Source organism: Doryrhamphus excisus, chromosome 5 (genome assembly GCF_030265055.1).
Source record: "Doryrhamphus excisus isolate RoL2022-K1 chromosome 5, RoL_Dexc_1.0, whole genome shotgun sequence".
Classification (NCBI taxonomy): domain Eukaryota; kingdom Metazoa; phylum Chordata; class Actinopteri; order Syngnathiformes; family Syngnathidae; genus Doryrhamphus; species Doryrhamphus excisus.
This window is the reverse complement of record NC_080470.1, coordinates 24,047,238-24,069,093: the sequence shown is the minus strand read 5'-3', so window position 1 is coordinate 24,069,093 and position 21,856 is coordinate 24,047,238. Positions and strand designations below refer to the sequence as shown.

At 44.0% G+C, this 21,856-nt stretch overlaps 2 protein-coding genes across 4 annotated transcripts; both read left to right on the top strand.

The window, feature by feature from the left end:
* The first annotated feature begins 1,282 nt into the window (after window positions 1–1,282).
* LOC131129873 (desmoglein-2.1-like) lies at window positions 1,283–12,491 on the top strand. 3 transcript variants are annotated; one of them, XM_058073802.1, is made up of 14 exons: window positions 1,283–1,336; window positions 2,912–3,034; window positions 3,191–3,346; window positions 3,459–3,600; window positions 3,692–3,852; window positions 3,914–4,048; window positions 4,146–4,331; window positions 4,470–4,735; window positions 4,818–4,960; window positions 5,076–5,297; window positions 5,397–5,639; window positions 5,705–5,835; window positions 5,910–6,140; window positions 7,169–12,491. In XM_058073802.1, the coding sequence occupies exons 1-14, from the start codon at window positions 1,304–1,306 to the stop codon at window positions 8,156–8,158; spliced, it is 3,162 nt and encodes a 1,053-aa protein (XP_057929785.1). In that variant the 5' UTR covers window positions 1,283–1,303; the 3' UTR covers window positions 8,159–12,491. The 3 variants fall into 3 exon arrangements, with proteins under 3 accessions (XP_057929785.1, XP_057929784.1, XP_057929786.1); XM_058073801.1 differs by lacking the exon at window positions 1,283–1,336 and adding an exon at window positions 2,223–2,365; XM_058073803.1 differs by lacking the exon at window positions 1,283–1,336 and adding an exon at window positions 2,289–2,426.
* Window positions 12,492–12,508: 17 nt separating this feature from the next.
* LOC131129872 (desmoglein-2.1-like) lies at window positions 12,509–21,653 on the top strand. Its single transcript, XM_058073800.1, has 14 exons — window positions 12,509–12,653; window positions 15,660–15,788; window positions 15,951–16,109; window positions 16,184–16,325; window positions 16,402–16,568; window positions 16,662–16,796; window positions 16,875–17,060; window positions 17,669–18,078; window positions 18,161–18,303; window positions 18,424–18,645; window positions 18,740–18,967; window positions 19,161–19,291; window positions 19,404–19,643; window positions 19,753–21,653. Exons 1-14 carry the CDS (start codon window positions 12,600–12,602, stop codon window positions 20,860–20,862), a joined length of 3,456 nt encoding a protein of 1,151 aa, XP_057929783.1. The 5' UTR covers window positions 12,509–12,599; the 3' UTR covers window positions 20,863–21,653.
* The last annotated feature ends 203 nt before the right edge of the window (window positions 21,654–21,856 follow it).

Here is a 21,856-nt window from a genome sequence, read left to right as displayed (position 1 = left end):
CAAAGTGCAAAGTCAAGAGGGATTACTGTAATGAGATGTTACAGAACCAGAACCAGTGTCAAACGACTATTAAAAAGCCATAGCAGGGCAAGTACTTTCTGCATTACTTTTTTGAAAAATTTTCAAATATGTCAAATAATTGGGATTTAGCTTTGTAGTGGTGTGTGCCATTGAGAAATGTTTCACAAGGCTGAGGATTAAGATCTTGACCTGTAATTATATACCAATTCAATAGAGGTCAGTGTTTTCCTGAGCATGAGCAATTCTAACTCATTGGCTAGCTAATTAGCTTCCTGTGTAGTAGTAAATAATGGAGAAGCGACAGCTTGATCATACATATATAGGTATATATGTATATATATATATATATATACACACACACATATATATATACACACATATATATTTATATATATGCATAATACAGTCGAACATCAGTCCCTCACTCTATCACAGGTTTTAAAAAATGAATAAATGATTGCAGTTTCGTGGTTCACTATGGTCCATTAATAGAAATATATTACAGTACTTCTAAATACTATGTAAGTACTTATATACTTACATAGATAAGTATATATTGAAATACAAGTAATATGTAATCTTCTGGTCACTAGGCATCACAAATTGAATAAAACATTGATGAGACATTCATCAGTCATGGCATGTCCAACATGATAGAATGAATAAAGGAGTTCTCCTAAAATAAATACATTAAAGGCTAACTAGTTAGCTCGCTAGGATGCTATGTTTAGGCCTGTGGCCATCTCTTGTGTCCCTGCAGATTGCTTAGCCATGTGGTGTAAACAAAGAATAATATGTGTGTAAAGGTGACTATAGGGGTGTTATTTCGTGTCTACGGGGCTCTAATAATGTTTTTAAAACGTAATGAAAAAGTTTTTTTTACAATACATACACATAGTTACAAAAATATTCCAGTGACCTAATATTCCATTGGTTTTAATGCATAAAATGACCCCTGATTTATTGATTTATTTACACTTTGATATGGAAATTAAAGCGGAAATGGTTAATGTGCAGCGGAAGGTGTGAAAGACTTAATAAATTATTGATGGGAGCATGTGTTACCTGCACAGGTGCTGCACTTTTTACTGCAGTCGTCCATTACAGGCATGACATCGTACTGAAGCCTGCTTGTCGTGCACCGCCTGACTTCTATACATTTTACGATTGTACGCACACACACACACACACACATTCTCTGTGGGCGTTCTCTTCTCCCCAAAAGCCTCCTCCTTCGTTTCCTCAGCTCAGACTCTTTGAGGACCTCCTGCAAGGCTTCATCATGCTTTCTCCTCCATGTGTGCTGCTCTTTGTGGTGAGTTCTTAGTTTTAATTGCTTAGTTTACGCCCTGCTCTTTTAAACAAAGCAGTCGCATGGTGCTCTCAGTGAAAAGAAAGGATGAGTCCATGGCTAATTCATGTCCTTCCTATAGGAAGCGGACCAAACTATGAAATGGAAAGTAGACAGTGGTCACATGTATAGCAACAGTTGGGATGTGTATGTGGACACAGGTTGATCGCTGGCGTGTCTAAAGCACATCTACAGTAAAAGAAGCTGTCCACATTTCCGCCCTTAAACTGGATATGGACGATAAGGAAATGTAAAAATGAGGGACGTGGACAGTACGGTTATATACAGAGGACGTGTTCAGGTGTGGAGGTGTGTGAGGGTATAAGACAATGTATAGAATTGGCGGACAAATATCAGCCTGGGGACCCGGGGACCATTTGCGCCCCAATGGTAAATTGTTTATTGGCTATTAGGGGTGCTCCGATCAATCGGCCACCAATCGGTATGGGCTGATATCAGTGAAAAAGGACGGTACTGCTATCAACCGATACTTGCTTTCAAATGCTGATCCCCTCCACTGATTACCCCCGCGCTCGCTGCAGCATCCAGAGCTAGCATGACTGCCATGTGTGGGACTTGCTGTCTTTGTGAGAGTGGTATAAGTTTAGCACTCTGCAAAACGTGCCTAAAAAATGTCTCAACAGGGTGGCGCTTTGAAAAGCTTTAGATTGGTGCGGCATTAGGGGGTGAGCACTTGGCAGGGTGTGGTGACTTTTAAGATTACGCTGCGATCATCCATCATGTAGCGGCTATAAAGCCCAGCAGAATTTTGAGGATGAGTACCGCCTCAGTAAGAATTTGGGATCATGCAGACACTGTGTGGCACTTTTAGTGCAGGAGGAACGTTTGTTGTGTGCGGGGTTGCGGCGGACTCCGCATGATGTGTGAAACGGCCTTTGTGCACACATGACCTACTCTTCGGGCATAGACAAGGGATTCGGCTGCATCTGCGCTTCAGAAAGCAGCGGATGCGACTGGAGGGACCCAGCAGAGGTGGATAAACCTGCTTTTTTTCAGGTTTTTAGTTAAATAAATGCATTGTGAAATACAAAAGGTGAGTTTTTGATACTGTTACACCCCTAATGATGTGTATTTTGTAGAGCTTGAGACATCTCAGCAGAGGCGGAATCTGCAGAAGTGTGCTTGTTGTGTTTAGTCCTCATTATAATTAAGTCGAGTCCTGAGTGGCTGCGTTGGCGCCACAGATGTGGGTAGACCTGCCTGAGTTTTCAAAAAGACCGAGACCTGTCATTCACTTTTTATGAGAGCGGCAACAAGACGAATGCTTTGAACATGACGCAGATGAATGTTTACAACGTTGTCCACCAAACACTATATATATATTTCTATACGTATGAATGTTAACAACATACTAGCAGCGCTAAATGTACATGGATGCCTACCATATCATTCATATTTCTAATCATTGACTGCACACTAAGTATTACTGATGACATCTACATCGTTGTTAGGTTATAATGAGGGTTCTGATGTGACAAAAATGTAGAATGACTTGAACTTTGAATTCAACACTTCCAGGGTGTATTTGCACTGAGGGCCCACTCTGACAGCAACCTTTTACGGAGAAAGAGAGAATGGATCATCCCTGCGAGGCCACTGAAGGAAAATAACGATTACACAAGTCAAGAGTTCATAGCAAAGGTGAGCTCAACTACTTCTACAACAACACGTCTCCGTGGTTACAAGGAATATTATTACCCATCTTCTTCCACTAGAGGGCGGTATTGAACCATGCTTCACAAATGCTTTCCATTTGTAGAACTCATATTCTATGTGTGTATGTTCTCTCTGATTCAGATTCGATCCGATTTCGATATTGATCGGGACATCACCTACTCTCTGGAGGGCGCCGGTGCCAATGCGTATCCCTTTAATGTTTTTGTGGTCGATCCTAAAACTGGATTAATACGAGTGACCAAAGTATTGGACAGGGAGGTGATGGACACCTACAGTGTGAGTGATACCTACTTGATTGCTCTTCTTTGATTTTATTTGCATCCCTTGGTTATTTATATACTTCTTCAATGTAGTATGACTGCTTTCATGGTATTCTATTTAATTTCAGATGTTGGGCGTGGCAAAATTTAATGATGGCACCGATGCAGAAAAGAAGATGGACATACGAATCAAGGTGGTCGATGAAAACGACAACGCTCCGGTGTTTGACACCATGAAGCCCGTGGACGTGTACGAACTCAGTCCTACTGGTGAGCATCAACATCCTCAGTGGGTCATTGAGCTTTGTGGACCCAGTGAGCAAATAAATCATCAATGTCATTGTTGTGTTGCAATTTCCAGGGACTCTTGTCACAAGAGTCACTGCAACGGATGCCGACGAACCAGGCAACCCGAACTCTCGGCTGGTCTACTCCATCATAAAGCAGAACCCCAATGAAGACATGTTCTTAATGAACAACGATGGAAACATCTTTGTCAACAAGCCGTCTCTGGATAGAGAGGTACTGGCTGGGATCTGGAAGAAATATTTTTTCTTCATTCTAAAAACGGTTTCGCTTTTAGAGAATAGATCAGTACATTGTGACGGTGAAGGCTCAGGACCTCAATGGTAGACGAGAGGGACTCACTGGCACAAGTACGTTGACCATCAATGTGCTGGATGTCAACGACAACCTTCCTACTCTGGAAAAGGAAAAGGTAGTTTGACTCCCACTGCTCATGACACTAGTCGTGTACTGTTTTTGGTTGTATCACCCGTCTGCATGCTCAACAGTCATTGGTGTTTTACCTGCAGTATGAGGGAAGCATTGAGGAGAACACACAAGGCGTGGAGGTGATGAGAATCAAAGCTCAAGACTTGGACCTGAAGGACACAGAAAACTGGGAACCCGTGTTTGATATTGTCAAAGGCAACGAGGCCAAATACTTCAGCATCAAAAAGGACCCAAAGACCAATGAGGGCATCCTCATGCTTGATAAGGTACACTTGATAAGATTTGTAGTTGTCTGAGATAGTTAAAAAGTCATATCGCCTCACAAAAACAACACCACCCGATCTATCCATGTTAGAATGTGTGTCATCCCAAAACAGTTTGGATGAATATGTACTATTTCTCAGCCTGTGGATTACGAGAATGTGAAGAATCTCGATCTTGGACTCATGGTGAGGAACAAGGCTCCACCTCATGGAAAAGTTACGGAAAACACACCATATAAGACCTATCCTGTCAAAATCAACGTGAGGAATCAGCGTGAAGGACCAGATTTTGACCCCAAAGTCAAAGTGATTACCATGTCAGAGGGAGGCTCCACCACCATTACGGATGTTATTGCCCGCTACCCAGCGATAGACCAGGACACTGGGAAACCAGCTGAGAATGTCAAGTGAGTGGATGAACATTGTCATGGTGATTGTGTCCAAACACACAAACACATCACCAGACTGACTGTGTTCACTCTGTTGTAGATATGTTAAAGGTTCTGACCCTGACAACTGGCTCACCATCGACCCAGACACGGCTGAGATCAAAATGAACAAGATGCCTGACAGAGAGTCTACTTTCCTGGTTAATGGGACGTACTATGCCAAAGTACTCTGCATTTCGGAGGGTATGCCCTGCACGATACGTAACATGCATCAGTCCTTCGTATCATTGAAGAGCTGTGCATTTTAATAACAAATGGATGAAAATTTGAGTATTCTTGGGGTGTATCCACAAAACAGACATGCCCTCAAGCACCGCCACTGGCACTGTGGCCATCCAAGTGGAAGATTTTAACGACCATTGTCCCACCCTGACCAGTACCATCGAGACGATGTGCATTCCAAACGATGCTGTTTTTGTCACCGCCATCGATGAGGACGACTTCCCAAATGGAGCTCCTTTCACCTTTGAAATCATCCCAGAAAACACGAAGGGCAAATGGCAGGTGGAACATCTTAATGGTGAGAAGACTGGAGGGGAGACGGCATCTCGTTACGATCTGAGTGGATTATTAGCATATCCCTCCTGATAAACCTCACCATGTGTGCTGTTGTGTGCAGATACTACAGCCATCCTGAGGGCCCAGGACTCCAAGTGGCCCGGTTTACACATAGTGGAAGTGCTAGTGAAGGACGGGCAGGGGGTGGCGTGCCCAAAACCTCAGAAGGTGACGGTCCAAGTATGTACTTGCGAGGATGAAGTCAGGTGTGGAAAACGAGGCACCCACGGTCAGCCCAGCAAAAGAGCAGAGTTGGGACCTGCAGGCATCGGACTGCTGTTGCTGGGCCTGCTGCTGCTCTTACGTAAGGGTGGAGAAGAATCTTTCTGAATGTGGAAAAAATCTGAGGTGTGTTTTTGTTTTCCCCAGTCATTCCTCTGCTACTGCTCTTCTGCCAATGTGGGGGTGCTGCGGGGCTGCCAGTGGACACACGTGACATACCTTTTGAGACCAAGTCGCACTTGATCAACTACTGCACCGAGGGCCAGGGGGAAAACACGGTGAGTCCGGATTACTCCGTAGGGATAGTGTTGCGGTATTTCCAACTTGACCTGTCTGCTCTGGACTGTTGCAGGAGGTGCCACTGACCTACTTGCCGACACAGGTGGTCTTGGGTGACGTCACAGATCGAATGAATCAGTCCGCTTTTGTGGAAGAAAACATAGAGCAGTCGTGGTTGATGAACCAGGCCAACATGAACACCTCTTACTCCAGATTGGGAAACAGAGCAGTACGAGGTGCAGCCGCAGGAACGTATGACAGCATTGCACTGCCAGATCACATCCTTGCCCAATACTACATGCAGGTGAGGAATGAGCACTGCCATATTTGTTTAACCCTCACGTGTAAGTGGCCAGTACTACATTATCACCACATGAGGGAGCTAGAGGAAGTGAGGTAAGATTGCTGTGGCACAAATCCAGACAGAGATATGAATGCATAGAAATCATGGCAACTCTGCTTTAGGGATCAAACTTTTGCTATCATAACATTTGTAAATACTATACAGACAATGCTATAATTAACATTTTAGCACAGATCATATCATTTGAAGTATCATTCATTCATTCATTCATTTTCTACCGCTTTTTCCTCACGAGGGTCGCAGGGGTGCTGGAGCCTATCCCAGCTGTCTTCAGGCAAGAGGCGGGGTACACCCTGGACTGGTCGCCAGCCAATCACAGGGCACATATAGACAAACAACCATTCACACTCACATTCATACCTATGGACAATTTGGAGTGGCCAATTAACGTAGCATGTTTTTTGGAATGTGGGAAGAAACCGGAGTACCCGGAGAAAACCCACATGAAAACTCCACACAGAGATGGCAGAGGGTGGAATTGAACACTGGTCTCCTACCTGTGAGGTCTGCGCGCTAACCACTAGACCGCCGTGCCGCCCCAGGGAGATCATCTTGGGCAAAAAACACTCCATTAATTTCCACTGTTAAGTGAAAATCACAGTCCTTGGTTCCCAGCACCTCAGTGACAAGATTGCAAATGATATCACTGCCCTGATGGTCTTGCACTCCCCCCCCACAGTACAGTGAGAGCCCTTGGTGTCATCAATCAGAACCTTTCATTCACTTCCCAAATACAAGTGTCAAAAGCAGTATAGTTCCATTTACAAAACTGAGAGAAAAATGTTCATGCTTTTGTGCCCCCCCCCCCCAGGTTAGATTTGTGCAACACTCTTAATAGGTTGCCCTGAGAAATCTTTAAAGACCCTACAGTTCATCCTGCATATAAAGCACTACACGGTTGGACAGCAGTATACTGTATCTTAAGGAGCTACTAGTAGCAATATGCTATTTTTGTCTTGTTTCAACAGAAGTCGCACAGCGGAGGAGAGAACCTTGCGGTGAAGGATACTTTCTTGAAATACAACTTTGAGGGCCAAGGCTCCTCCACTGGCTCAGTGGGCTGCTGCAGCCTACTGGAGACCGACAACGACCTGCATTTCCTAGATGACCTCGGTCCAAAGTTCAAGACACTAGCGGAGGTGTGCGGTGGATTGAAAATCCAAAACGTGGCCACTTCAATGCCCAGCACATCCTCAACCATGGTTGTGAGTGAACCGCTGCCAGAACCCCCCAAGCTGTCACCAGCACAACATACTGTGATACAGAAGGAGGATCGCTCTCAGGTGCTGAAAGAAATGACAATGACGACAGCGGCGCAAGCAGTGGAAAATCAAGGCCAGATGCTCCTGGTCCAGCAGCAGCAGCCTATTTACTACACCACCGCCACCACTCCAATGCTCCAACCCATTCAGTATGTGGTTCAGCCACAAGTACAGAACACCATGCTGCTGGCTGAGGCACCAGCAACCAACCTCCAGGGCATGGTGCTAGCAGCACCCTCACAAGGCATGCTGCTGCAGGGGCAGAGAGCACTCTCTGGTGGACAAACTAAGAACCCTGGCATAGTCCTGATGGACAACTCCAAGATCCAGACCAGTGGAGCCACCAGATCTGGCCTGCAGGCCATGGTGGTCGTGGACAGCAATGTCTCTGCAGGCTCTGTTAAGGTGCGAAAGGGCAGCCAAACTTCTCTCCTGCAAGGGGACGCTTTGCAGACAGGAGGGATTTCAGGAGCTCAGAGAGTCCTGGTGGTTGAAGGCTCATCCAAAGGAAGTGGGCAAACCTTCCAGGAAGCAAAAGGTGCGTCCCAGAAGAGTAACCCCTCTGGATCTGTAAAATCCTTCAGCAGCAAGAGCTCCACCAAGTTCACTGGATCTAGGATGGCTTCATCCAGCAGCCCCGTAGTGAGCAGAATCCCATCATACCACAAAGTGGTGGTACAGGAGACACGCAAATAATGGATTTTCTGCTCACCTGTGCCACTGAGACTTGATCAAACCTGGTCCAAGTTATGGACAGTCCATAAACTCAGCAGGCTCCACCCACTCCATGTCAGCCCAATGGCTACTGTTCCTGACTGGATGTGGAAACAAAAAGGTAATATTGGTACTAACAGTAAATATAACGGATCCGTTCCCCCTGCCTGCAAACAACTCTTCTGTTTTCACTGCTTAGCACTGAATGTAAAGAGAGTTAGTCGTTACCTGTCCACCATGCCAAAGACATTAAAATGACAGTTTGTTTAAGTTGTGAGGTTTAAAATATGTATTTAGGTAATATGCAAATGAAAATAGATTATATTTAGTGTAAGCAGTTTTATTTCGAACTTCCTAAGAACGACATTCACAGAACAATTTGATGGAAGTACTTCAGCCATTTGTTCAAATGAACAAAATGCAAGAAGAAAGCACACGGCCGCACATACAATAAGTGGATTTGGGTGTGTCTGCACTGAGATTGTGTCTGAGCATGTGTGAGCCTCCCCAGCCGCCTCCTGCAGAACCGGTTTTTACACCGAGCACTCATGCTGAACTCGCCTCGACTTTTTTCTCACCCGGCGTGTTGCCGTTGCTAGGTGAAAGGTCAACGTGTTAAAAGAGGAACTCAATAGTCCACGGCAGCACCCATGTCATTCGGTCTTTAACCCCGGCACCATCCAATATGAAGAGCCCTTCATTTAATGTGTTTATGTGTTTGCTCAGTACACAACACCGGCTTGGTGAACTAAACTTCAAATGTGATAAACACCAAACAACCCACACACAGACACACCTGTTAAAAAAGCAACTCTCAACACCACACCCCTTCCAGTCCAACCTCTCAGGCTCAACTTTATAACTAACTCCAAGGCGTAAGTCTGTCTTATTCTCTACAAGGGTGAGATGTCGCTGATGAAAATTGTATGTCAGTTAAATGAGATTACATGAAGCGTTATGTCGACTGGCAGTCTGTGCTGTTGGCTGTACTATACTGATACTGTATGACCCGTGTGCTCATGTCCAAGTCACTGAATAGAATCATATCCGAGTACAACATCAAGCCGACGACTCAGCTTATTATATCACACCAATATATTGGATTCATAGTTGTCTATAGTTACAGTGGACTGACATATATCACGGTTTGTACATTATCATCAACTCCTGGAGGATGTTCGGTGGGCTACATGATGGTCGTGTACAGACCTGATCAAATAGCTAGAATTTACCTTTTGCACATTTGGATCTGAATGAGGTTTTAAGTACAGCTACAATATGCAAAAACAAGAAGGGAGAGTGTTACAAATAGCACACTGAAAAAAATATCTATTGAAAACAATGAAACTGAAATAGGCTCTTTATCAGCTGATCAAAAGTTTAAGACCATCGAAAAAAATGACAAAAAACTCTCCAAACCAGAAAAAAAAATTCTCAGTAGGACTCAGTAATGAGTAGCTCCGCAGTTCTTGGTAAACACTTCAAAAATTGGTTTGGGCATGCTTGATGTGGGTGTTTCTAGGAGGCTATTGGGAACATTGCTCCAAGTGGTGAAGATGGGTGGAAGAACGGTATCCACTGTCTGGATCTGATGGCCATTTTTATAAACTTCCTTTGCCATCCATCTCCAAATGTTCTCCAAAGGATTTAAATGAGGGGAAGATGCGGGATGGTCCAAAAGAGTGATGTTATTCTCCCTGAAGAAGTCCTTGGTCATCAGCGAGCATTGTGAACTTCAGCATTGTCCTCTTGAAAAACCAAGCTGTTACCATACAGACGAGGGCCCTCAGTCATGAAGGATGCCATTTGACGACCCTGCACCACCTGAAACTTCGATGTTCCACTGAATGAAAACGCACCCCCAGATCATGATGGTTTTTTCCACCTTTCAATGTCCCATGTTTGATGCTCCCTGGCAAAGTCCTTGAATTTGTTTTTTGATGCCAAAAGATGCTGTCTGATGGTCATTGTGCTGCAGTCGGTACTAGTAAGGGCCTTCATTTGGGTTGAGGACCTCCCTGTGTCTTCATGGACAGCCAATCGCATTAAGCTCTACTTAAAACCTCATTAAGGTCTAGCAATCTAGCAATTTTTCAAATGGTCTTAAGATTTTGATCAGGTCTGTATTTGTACTCACAAATCAAATGTAAATGGGGATGATGCTGGTGTTTAGTTGAGTGCAATATCCTACAATATACCATGTTAAACAAACACTGGAGGTTCTGTCGTACGTAGAGTACTTCAAGGGATGTTCTTTAGTGTTTCTATTGATGTAAAGGACCTGGGTACCAAGCATGGGGCCTAAGTGAAACTGTGTTCGTGTCACATGATCCAAAAAGAAAACAGGACAAACCACAAATGGCTGCCGTGTCCTGAGTCATAGACGCGGTGTTTGTTTTCAACGCAGCGATAGAAGCCGAGTGAGGAGTGACAACAATATTGTTCTCCTGGAATGAGCTCCAACTTACTCACACTCTCTGGGCGGGACGCTTTCTCAGCAATTTTGGGCGCGACACTTATAGAACTTTCAAAATAACCACAGCACCGTCAGCTGATCTTCCCTCTCAAAAATATCATACTTCATCACTATATTAAATATGGTAGAAATATGGTACATTCCGGATACATTATGTAGGATGTAAGTATGCTTCAGTACTACATTAGAAGTGCATTATATATGATGTAAATATGGAACATTAAAAGTATATTAGGTTGGAAATAAATGTGGTAAATATTGTATAATGTAAATATGGTACGAGACATACAGTACATTAAATCTGATGTAAGTGTTGTACATTAGAGGTACATTAAATATGTATCCTGTAAATATGGCATATGAAAGGTACATTAGGTAGGATGTCAATATAGTACTACAATACATTACAGGTATGTATACCGGTATTAATATGATGTAAACATGGTATACTGGAGGTGCATTAAGTATGATGTAAATATAGACTATGAGCTACATTAAATATGAGGTAAATATGGTATTTTAGAGGTACATACGTTAAATAGGATGTAAATCAGGTACATGAGAGGTACCTTAAATATCATGTAAATGTGATACATGAGGTACATTAAATATGAGATAAACATGGTATTTTTAGAGGTACGTATATATTAAATAGGATGTAAGTCAGGTACATAAGGGGTACTTTAAATATGATACATGGTACATAGTACATTAAATATGATGTCAATACGGCACACGATGTACAGTGTATATTAAATATCACAAAAATATGGTACATGAGAGTTAAACCTGAGTAAAACCATTAAACCTGATGTAAATGTGTTAATCTGGAAGTACATTGAATGTATTTTTTTAGGTTGTATGTTGTCATTTAGCAGACAAAGTTATGTGACACGTTACTTAAGGTGTTATCTTTACAATTGCTTGTCGCCATTAGCAATGTAGTCGTAAAAGTCTGAGTGCTTCCATCGCATAGGTTTGTATGCTTTCAGGGCAAATTTTAAAAAATAATTTTATGATCATTGTGTCCGCTGCTATGTTTACGACAATAGATCAATTTACATTGACAGGCCATTATATTAGGCAAAACAGACATTTATCATTGGAAAAGCCACAAGACGATATTTGTTGATGTGCTCATACTGAAGTACTCTCATACTGTCTCATACTGAGAGCTAAAATTCCTGGTAGTAGCCGATGCAGCAGTATTTATACATGGAAAAAATGCTGAGACCACCCTTCTTTCTTCAGTTTGTCCATCAATTTTAATTCCAGGCACAACTAAAAGGTACCATTTTTGGAACAAATATACTGATGACAGCAAAAATAGCTCATACGCGTTTAATTCTTTGGCAGTACAATGCTACAGTTATCGATGTGAGAACTTTTCAAGAAAACCATGGAAGTTGCTAGATATCAGCTCTTAAATTAAAACTCTTATGAGCTATTTTTGTTATCATCATTATATCTGTCCAAAAAAAACTGTACCATGAGTTGTACCAGGCATTAAATTGAACAAATACACTGAAGAAACGTAAATGAGAAAGGTCATTCCCACAGGAAGAAATAAAACCTTTGGTGCATATGCAGGAAATAAAGATGAGTATATCTACTAGTACAGTATATCATAATAATGATGTGCAGAACTTTAATATTATAAAAACTGTTTATTTGGTCATTAATTCGTGAATAGTGACAGTGACAGCATGGCGAGGTCGCAAGCCCTCGCTGACAGGATAGACGTGTTCTCACTCTACTGTGAGGCAAAATATGTGACTTGTCTATGTCTCTCGCTCACACACACACACACACACAAACACACATACACACACAGCGTAACCTGTCTCTGCCTAAGGGTGTGTGTGGTACAAATAAAGCACTCCTCCCCTTATAAGCCACCTCCACTGCCTGTCGACTCTCATTTTACCAGAAACTGGTGTGGCCGTCATGTCATGGACTTCGCCAGTCATGATTTTAACATTTATGTTGCTGCTGTTGGCTGTAAGTACAAAACTTTGACATGCTTTTGCACTTTTGCATGCTTTTACACTGCTGTGTGTTTTGACGTTCTTGCTGCATTGTCTCAACTATGTCTGGAATCTTGAAATGTGACGTTTGAGCCTTCCGGGCTTTTGTTATTGGCCATAAACCGTCTGTAAAGTACAGTCGCTATTTGAGTTGTTGAATCCGAAAAGAAAAAAAAATTGTTGGCTACCATGGCAACATAGCGACAGCTTGAAAGCAGCATCATTCATTGTTAATGTTTGACCTGCTTGCTTGACTCTGACTCGTCTCAGGTAAATGACACCTTGGTCATTCATCACCTTCTCCAAACATGACATTTATTATCTCAGATCATCTAGGAGCGACAGTTGCCTCCATTCTGGGCGGCTTCGCAAACCTTCGATGTTGGCAAAACAAAACAAACTGTGTTGCATGAAGTAGCAAAGTAAAAAAACCTTGAGTTATTAAAGCGTTTTCAATACAGTATCGATATCTGATGACATGTCGATACTGTACCGCAGTGTATCGCGGTAAGAACTACTGTTAATCAAATCAATTACAAGCTAAACGACTCACAATGCTAACTGCCCACGTGGGAATAATGTTACACGTTGGGGGGGCATCAACCCGAACCTTAATGACTTCCAGTATAAAGAACTCCCTTTAATGGGGGGGACTATATTTAATTACAAAATGTTCAAAAAGTAAAATGCACGAGAAACAGGATTACCACTGCTACTACTACGACTTGTATCAACCAAAATACCAAGTATACTATACTATGCAGCCCCAGTATCACCGATACTTGACTGCTGTTTTACTACATTGTTATATTACCTTGTCATGTGAACTAGCAAAGAATATATTTGGAACACAGGAAGTAAACAAATGTACGGTTACCGAACTCATACCGATGCTGCCTTGGCATCAATATTATATGCAGAAATACAGACTCAGTTGGTTCAGGGTATTCATTGTTTTGAACCTCCCATAACTATATTGAATTTCTGAATTCCAGATCAAAATTCTGCTGGTTGGCTGTAATATCACATTATATTATTTTTATATATTTAATAGGAGTTCTAACAATATGGATCATGACACTGCATGTGTGTGTTTCAGATGAGTTTTAAGCACAAAGTGATTCTTTTGCTGTGTAAGACCTTGGTGGCCAAGCAAACTGTTGTGTTCAATTGCTACATCTAGAAAGATTCATTAGCAGGCCGCAATGTCCTCTGGGATGGGTTCTTCAGCACGGTAGAGTGGAAGAGTCTATTTGATGCATTCTTTGAGGCGTAACGTGTGCTGGCTTGATGATTCTGGCAGTGAAAGGACGCCAGGCCACGCCTTGTGTCTGTTTATGTCACGCTCACATGCCCGAGCTGTGAGTTCAGCATGCAGGTGTGGCAGGGTGTGGCGGCTTTGCCTGGTTTGTGAAAAATGCGTCTGTCGTGACGGATGATGCAGCCCTGCTGGGTGGCAGCACCAGCTGACTTATCATAGACTCACTATTGAATTATCATTGCTCATGCGCGCAGTGCACAAACAGCACACTCGCTCTTATTTCTCACCCGGGACTTTCTGGTTGGAGGTGTGACAGGTTAATCCACATTCAGCTTCCACTTTCGCCTGCAGTCATTTGTCAGCTTCAGCCCTACAGACTCACACTACCAGCATTCTTTCCAGTAGTTCAAAAACTTACTGAAGCCGTTTCAGTTGTAATATGGACATGCTGGAAGCGGAGGAACTTACAAAACAACCACCAGGTGCCTGAACTTGTCCCACTACTTCCTTGCACCTGAACTGGTGAGGTAGTGGTGGAAAGAGGGTGGGGGACGGAAGAGACATATGACATATGTATGCTGTTTCATTCTAGTCCATTCGAATAATAAGAGCATTGATATACACAGCATACATACTGTATACTGTACATAAATGAACATAAACCCAAAATATGATTGAACACACAGAGGCAGGAGACTACTAAATTAAAAGGAAGGAAGTTGAATTAGTTTATTTCATTTACTTTTAGGTGTTGCCACAAGTTTCTTGTGTTCTTTGTTTTGTTGGTGCCCGAGCCCAGGCTAACTCGCACACTGCAGATGATGCATCATCTAACATAACGCCTGTTGAGTATTTTGTCAAGGGGCTCCACACCACAAGAGTGGAGGTTGGAAAGGAGAGGTAATGAAGATTAGCCGCAGCAAGACGGAGTATGTGTGTGTGACTGAGAGAGACCCAAGTGGAAGAGTGAGGTTACAGGGAGAGGAGATACAGAAGGTGGAGATTGGAGTCAACAGTTCAGAACAATGGAGATTGCGAAAAGGAGGTGAAGAAGCGTGTGCAGGCAGGATGGAACGGGTGGAGAAAAGTGTCAGGTCTGATGTGTAATAGAAGGGTTTCAGCTAAAATGAAAGGAAAGGTATACAAAACTGTGAGTGAGTGAGACCAGCCAAGTTGTTTGGTCTAGAGACAATGCCACTGAGGAAAAGACAGAAAGCAGAACTGGAAGTAGCAAAGATGCGGATGCTGAGGTTCTCATTGCGAGTGACCAGGATGGATAGAATCAGTAACAAATCCATCAGAGGGACATTACATGTTAGAGGCCTTGGAGATAAAGTCAGAGAGGCCAGACTGAGATGGTTGGGACATGTCCAGAAGAGAGATAGTGAATATATTAGTAGAAGGATGCTCGTTTAGAGCTACCAGGTAGGAGGCGTAGAGGAAGACCAAAGAGGAGGTTTATGGATGGAAGCGATTGATTTGCAGTGGCGACCCCTGAAGGGAAAAGCTGAAAAAAGAAAGAAGATTCAAGCTGTACACTGACTACTTTGTTGCATGAAAAGATATAATACAATATTTATACAAATGTGAGGAGTGTAGGCAATCTTTTGAGGTACTTTTGATCCATGACTAAATGTTAGCTCAATGAGTGAAAATGTTCTTCAACGTGACACTAAGACTATTTTTGGGACAATAACAATGATACAAATTATTTTACAGATCCAAAACTTTGCTCCAGTGGAGGCTAACGGGGACGTCCTTCTGTCAAGACAAAAAAGGCACTGGGTTCCCCCACCAAAACCTCTCACGGAAAACAAGGACTACACCCAGTTGCCATCAGTTGCCAAGGTGAGTAAAAAGCCTTGATGGAGACAGCGCTTGCTTGGTTGCTGTGGCTACCCCATGTGATCAAACTGAAATCACCAATACCCATGTTGTAAAAAAAACAACATATCACATATACAAGTAATGTCCAAATCTCATTCTTATGTTTTATCCTTTTTGTTTTAGATCCATTCTGACTTTGATGATGGCAAAGGCAACATGCAGTACTTTCTGGAGGGTATCGGGGCGAGCCAGTCCCCATCAAACGTGTTTGTGGTCGACCGTAAAACCGGGGTCATAAGGGTGACCAAAGTGCTCGACAGGGAGTTCATCAGCATGTACAATGTAAGTAGAAAAGCACATTTTCTTCAATTCATGCAAGGCAGACTAAAGACAACTCTTGTCGGCCGTGGTTTCAGCTGTCAGGTGTCGCAAAGTACAATGATGGCAGAGAGGCAGAGAAAAATATTGACATACGCTTCAGAGTCGTGGACGAGAACGACAACTCTCCCATATTTTCTGCCATCCCGCCCGGGGCGGTGAACGAGCTTAGCCCTATAGGTGAGTGTTGAAGACCCGTGTAGTCCAGCAAAAGAACTCGTTTGGTCCACTTATCACTCTTGACGGTTGTTTCCAGGGACATCCATCATGCAAATCACTGCGACCGATGCTGATGAACCAGGGAATCCTAACTCTCAGATCTTCTATAGCATCGTGGATCAGAACCCACCAGGGCCAGCAAACATGTTCAGTGTGGGGAGTGATGGAACCATCTTCGTCAATCGGGCTGACTTGGACAGAGAGGTACGCAAAAAACTGCATGGGTTCATGCCATACATTTGGATTTTACAACCTTTTTTAATTGTAATCTTCCCATCATGCTGTTTTATATTTCAGGAAGTGGATATGTACACTCTGACGGTAAAAGGCCAGGATCTAAATGGTGCGGCAGGTGGGAATAGTGCAACTAGTACTGTCGCCATTAAAATCAACGACGTGAATGACAACGTTCCCACTCTGGAGAAGGAAGCGGTATGTACAAACTCAGCCCTGATGCTGACAAATAATTCTGAAAGTGTGTTCTTAAATCATGCGGTGGTCTTCTGGCAGTATGAGGGCAGCATTGAGGAGAACACGTATGGTGTGGAGGTGATGAGAATACAAGCAAAAGACTTGGACCTGAAGGGCACAGAAAACTGGGAATCTGAGTTTGCCATCCTCAAAGGCAACGAGGCCGGCTACTTCAGCATCATATCGGACCCAAAGACCAACGAGGGCATCCTCATGCTTGATAAGGTACTACCAAATAAGGAATGTGATCATTCATGAATGGCTTACAGTTAGGAGGAGAAGGGATTGAAGGGAGTATTTGTATTGAGAAATGCATTCAAAGTGAAAGACAGAAGTGTTTCTTGCATCACTCGGTAATCAAAGACATTCGCGAGGTCTCAGTCGTTGATTAGCAGGAGTCACAGTTTGGAGACACTCTTCCATCCTTTGGTAACACGTTGCCTGCCCACTGAAATATGTAAACCGGGGTGTCCAAAGTGTGGCCAGGGGGCATTGTGTGGACCACAGATCATTTTTTATGGGCCCGAGGCACATTGCAGAAATAACATAAACAAAACGGGCTGCGCGGTGGGCGAGTGGTTATCACACAGGCCTCACAGCTAGGGGACCCGAGTACACATTTTCAAAAACATGCTCGGTTAATTGCAGACTCCAAATTTTCCATAGGTATGAATGTGAGTGTGAATGGTTGTTTGTCTATATGTGGACGAGTCAACATTGTAGCCACTAATATTTTCACAGTAGTTTACAGTGTGCTAAATCATTCCAAAAATGGTGTAGCGACAGGGTCAATGTACACAAATCCCATTCCCCAATTATATGCTCTTTTACAGGCAGTGGACTATGAGAATGTAAAGAACCTGGACCTAGGGATTGCTGTAAGGAACAAGGCTGGACCCTATAGTGAAAGTACCATTAATTTCAATGGCGGAGGTGGAGGCGGAGGTGGAGGTGGAGGCGGAGGCGGAGGCGGAGGTGGAGGCGGAGCCGGAGGTGGAGGCGGCGGCGGATCATCATCATCATTCTCGTCATCATCATCCTCATCATGGCAAAGCACAACATATAAGTCGTATAAGACCTATCCCATCAAAATCAAGGTAAAGAATCAGCGTGAAGGACCACATTTTGACCCCAAAGTCAAAGTGATTACCATGTCAGAGGGAGGCTCCACCAGTATTTCAAAAGTTATTGCCCGCTACCAAGCGATGGACCAGGACACTGGGAAAATAGCTGAGAATGTCAGGTGAGCAGAAAAACATTGTCATGGTGATTGTGTCCAAACACACAAACACATCACCAGACTGACTGTGTTCACTCTGTTGTAGATATGTTAAAGGTTCTGACCCTGACAACTGGCTCACCATCGACCCAGACACGGCTGAGATCAAAATGAACAAGATGCCTGACAGAGAGTCTACTTTCCTGGTTAATGGGACGTACTATGCCAAAGTACTCTGTATTTCAGAAGGTATATTCTTGAACTACACAATGAACATGGTCGGCTCCAGACCCTCATGTCATGGAAGAACAGTGTTTTAATAAGAAATGGAAGAAAAGCTGATTGTTTTTTATGGATTTCCACCAACAGACATGCCCTCAAGCACCGCCACTGGCACTGTGGCCATCCAGGTGGAAGATTTTAACGACCACTGTCCCACCCTGACCAGTACCATCGAGAAGATGTGCATTCCACAGGATGCTGTTTTTGTTAGCGCTATCGACAAGGATGACTTCCCAAACGGAGCTCCTTTCACCTTTGAAATCATTCCAGAAGGCACTAATGGAAAATGGCAGGTGGAACATCTTAATGGTAAGGAGACTGGAGACTAGTTTGGATCTGAGTGGACTTTTAGCTTAAGGTAAAACCTTATTGATGTTCTCATTGTGTATGTCGCTGTGTGCAGATACGACAGCCATCCTAAGGGCCCAGGAGTCCTTGTGGCCTGGTTTACATGAAGTAGAATTGCTGGTGAAGGACGAGCAGGGGGTGGCGTGCGTGGAGCCGCAGAAGGTGACGGTCCAAGTGTGTACCTGCAAGGAGGGATTGATGTGTGGAGTGCGAGGTGGCCACAAAGCCGGGTTAGGACCTGCAGGCATTGGACTGCTGTTGCTGGGCTTGCTGCTTCTACTACGTAAGTGTGTTCAACTGGCACTCGTGGGGAGTTTTTACAAGCTACCTGACATTTATTTTGAAACCTACGTGGCTCATATAGAAATATATAGGAGTTCACTCAACAAAGTGTTTCGGTACATGCATCACAATAGTCTTTGTCAATATTTGGTTAAACTGTGCCCACTTATGCTGCCTCATTCTTGCTTCAACAGTCATCCCTCTTCTGCTGCTCTTCTGCCAATGTGGTAGTGCTGCTGGCATGCCAGGAGCCTTTACTGAGTTGCCATTCGACACCAAAGCACACCTCATTAATTACCGCACTGAGGGCCAAGGAGAGAATACGGTTTGTAGTGGAACAGTTTCCTATCTTTATTTGACTGTGTGCATTTGTTATTTGTCTTGCTGTTTTTTAAATCTGTAAAAGAAACCTAATCTTTGGGTTGAACTTTTTGCAGGAGGTGCCGCTAATGAACATGCCAACACAAGTGGACGCTGTGGACATAGCCACTAAAAATGAAGGAGTCAAAACTGCCATCTTTCAAGAGAGCATGGAGCGTAACTTCAGAGAGTCCACGCTGGGCCTGAGGAACATGCGAGGCAGCGGGTTCTACTCAGAGTTTGAAAGCAGAGCGGCAGCAGGAAGTTATGATGACATTGCTCTACCACATCACATCCTCGAACAGTACTATGCTCAGGTGTGAACAGTCCCATTTGTATGTCCCAGTGGCAGAATGTTCAGGTTCTTAGAGTTTAGGTGCACATACCAGAAATAAATCAAAATATGTTTTTGTCTTCTCTCAACAGAAGATCAACAGTGGAGGGGACCTTGCTGTAAAGGATGGTCTCTTGACATATGACTTTGAGGGCCAAGGCTCCTCCGCTGGCTCAGTAGGCTGCTGCAGCCTCCTGGAGACCGACAACGACCTGCAGTTCCTCGATGACCTCGGGCCAAAGTTTAAGACGCTGGCAGAAGTGTGTGGTGGCAAGACCATACAACAAGATATTGTGATCCCTAAGGTACCTGAACCTCTGCCAGAAATTCCCAAGCTTCCACCAGTTATCCCCAAAGTAGAGCATACAGTGATCAAGGAGACGGATCGCTCTCAAGTGCTGAAGGAAAACACAACGACTAAAGTGGTGGAAGGGGTACAAAATCAAGGCCAGATGTTCCTGCTCCAGCAGCAGCAGCCCGTTTACTACACCACCACTGCCCCTGTCCTGCAACCCATGCAGTACGTGGTCCAGCCACAAGTCCAGAACACCATGCTGCTGGCTGAGGCACCAGCTACTAACCTCCAGGGAATGGTGCTAGCAGCACCCACACAAGGCATGTTCGTACAGGGGCAGACAATGGTGTCTGGTGGACAAGCCCAGGCTCCTGGCATGATGCTGGTTACTGGTACCCAAGCAGCCCCTGCACAAGGCATGGTAGTCCGAGGACAGAAGGTGGTGTCCGGTAGAAAGGCTCATGGGCCTGGCATGGTGCTGGTGACTGGCACCCAGGCGGCCTCTGCGCCAGGTGTGATACTTCAGGGACAATCAATGGTAACAGGTGGAAAAGCTCCCGGTGCCCCCGGTGTAGTACTGGTAGAGAACAGTGGGATCCCGGCCAGTGGAGTAAATCTGATCAACACTGGGGGTCTTGCAAGTTCCCACACCGTGATAGAAGGCAATGTCCCAGTAGGGAAAGTCCTGAGGTCAAGCCAAACCTCCCTCAAACATGGCGGCATTCTACTGCCAGGAGTGTCCGCTGGCGGACAAGGACAAACCCTCCTAGCAGAAGGAGGAGTGTCCCTGAAAAGCAACATCCCTGCATCACAGACCAGCATGACGACTAAGTCCAGCACCACAGTGAGCAGAGTCCCTACTTACCGCAAAGTGGTGGTGCAGGAGGAGAAACTCACTGAATTGTGACCCCGCCAAATGACTCTTTAAAGCAACGCTAACTTTTGTCAGGGCAATTCCTCTAGTATTTTCTTACTGTGCATGCCATTTTTTGGTGGCGGGTGTTCTGCAGCAGTTTGCCTCCAAGTGACTCTTTATGTGGCAGCCTGTTCATATTAAGGCTCCTACTTGACGCTTAAACATCCTCACCATCAGCACATCCATGGAGGGCCATCTAGGAGACCCAACACTGTCATCTATGCAATATAGCCCACTGTGGGCCTACTCATTACACCAAAGGTTCTTGGGTGTACCCATTTTTAACCCCAGTAGGATATGTTGGCTCCTAACCAGGAACAGTCCAGACGTCCATCATCAATGTCCATCTAATCCCTGCTTTTGTCTACATTTTTACTGTTTTGGCAAATGCAATTACATCAACATATACGTACTATGTGTACAAAATAATAACAACACACTATCATGACATCTTGAAACGCTCCCACTGGATAGAAATATGCAGAGGATTTCAACATTTTGTGTGTCTGTCAAGTTATGACTGCTGTTACAGCTCAAATCCCACCCTGAGATTAACGATGGTTTTAAAGAGGATGCTGCACAGGCGCTTCTTATGCAAACGACAACACATCATCTCAAGTCAAAAGTGCCAAAAAGTTATTCATTGTGTGTTTGTGTGTAAAAAGAAGATGCATGGGAGGGCTATTTTTGTTTTTATAAGCCAGGAGAAGGTTGTCATCTAATTTTAGTCTATACAAGATGTTTTCTATACAAGAATAAAAGACAGTGTGGAAAGATTTAAATTTGTTGCTTCTTTCATCTCTCAACACTGCAACTTGTCTGCAAGTATACTTAATCAGTCCACCGCTGGACCCTGCATCACTACAGACACTCTACAAAACCGCCTGTCAATCGCACGTTCCTGGAGGTACAGACTCCTCCACTTGGGGACGGACTACATCCCGGACCAGAAAATGGCCCTCCACCCTCTACTGGGAGAGAACCA

What these genes read in the sequence shown, in the direction of transcription:
- LOC131129872 (XM_058073800.1), top strand. Translation starts at nt 12,600, where the DNA reads ATGTCATGGACTTCGCCAGTCATGATTTTAACATTTATGTTGCTGCTG. An exon ending in GAACGAGCTTAGCCCTATAG is followed by an intron (nt 16,326 to 16,401) that starts GTGAGTGTTGAA and finishes GGTTGTTTCCAG; the next exon opens with GGACATCCATCATGCAAATC. An exon ending in TCGAACAGTACTATGCTCAG is followed by an intron (nt 19,644 to 19,752) that starts GTGTGAACAGTC and finishes TTCTCTCAACAG; the next exon opens with AAGATCAACAGTGGAGGGGA.
- LOC131129873 (XM_058073801.1), top strand. Translation starts at nt 2,279, where the DNA reads ATGACCTACTCTTCGGGCATAGACAAGGGATTCGGCTGCATCTGCGCT. An exon ending in AAACCAGCTGAGAATGTCAA is followed by an intron (nt 4,736 to 4,817) that starts GTGAGTGGATGA and finishes ACTCTGTTGTAG; the next exon opens with ATATGTTAAAGGTTCTGACC. An exon ending in TTGCCCAATACTACATGCAG is followed by an intron (nt 6,141 to 7,168) that starts GTGAGGAATGAG and finishes TTGTTTCAACAG; the next exon opens with AAGTCGCACAGCGGAGGAGA.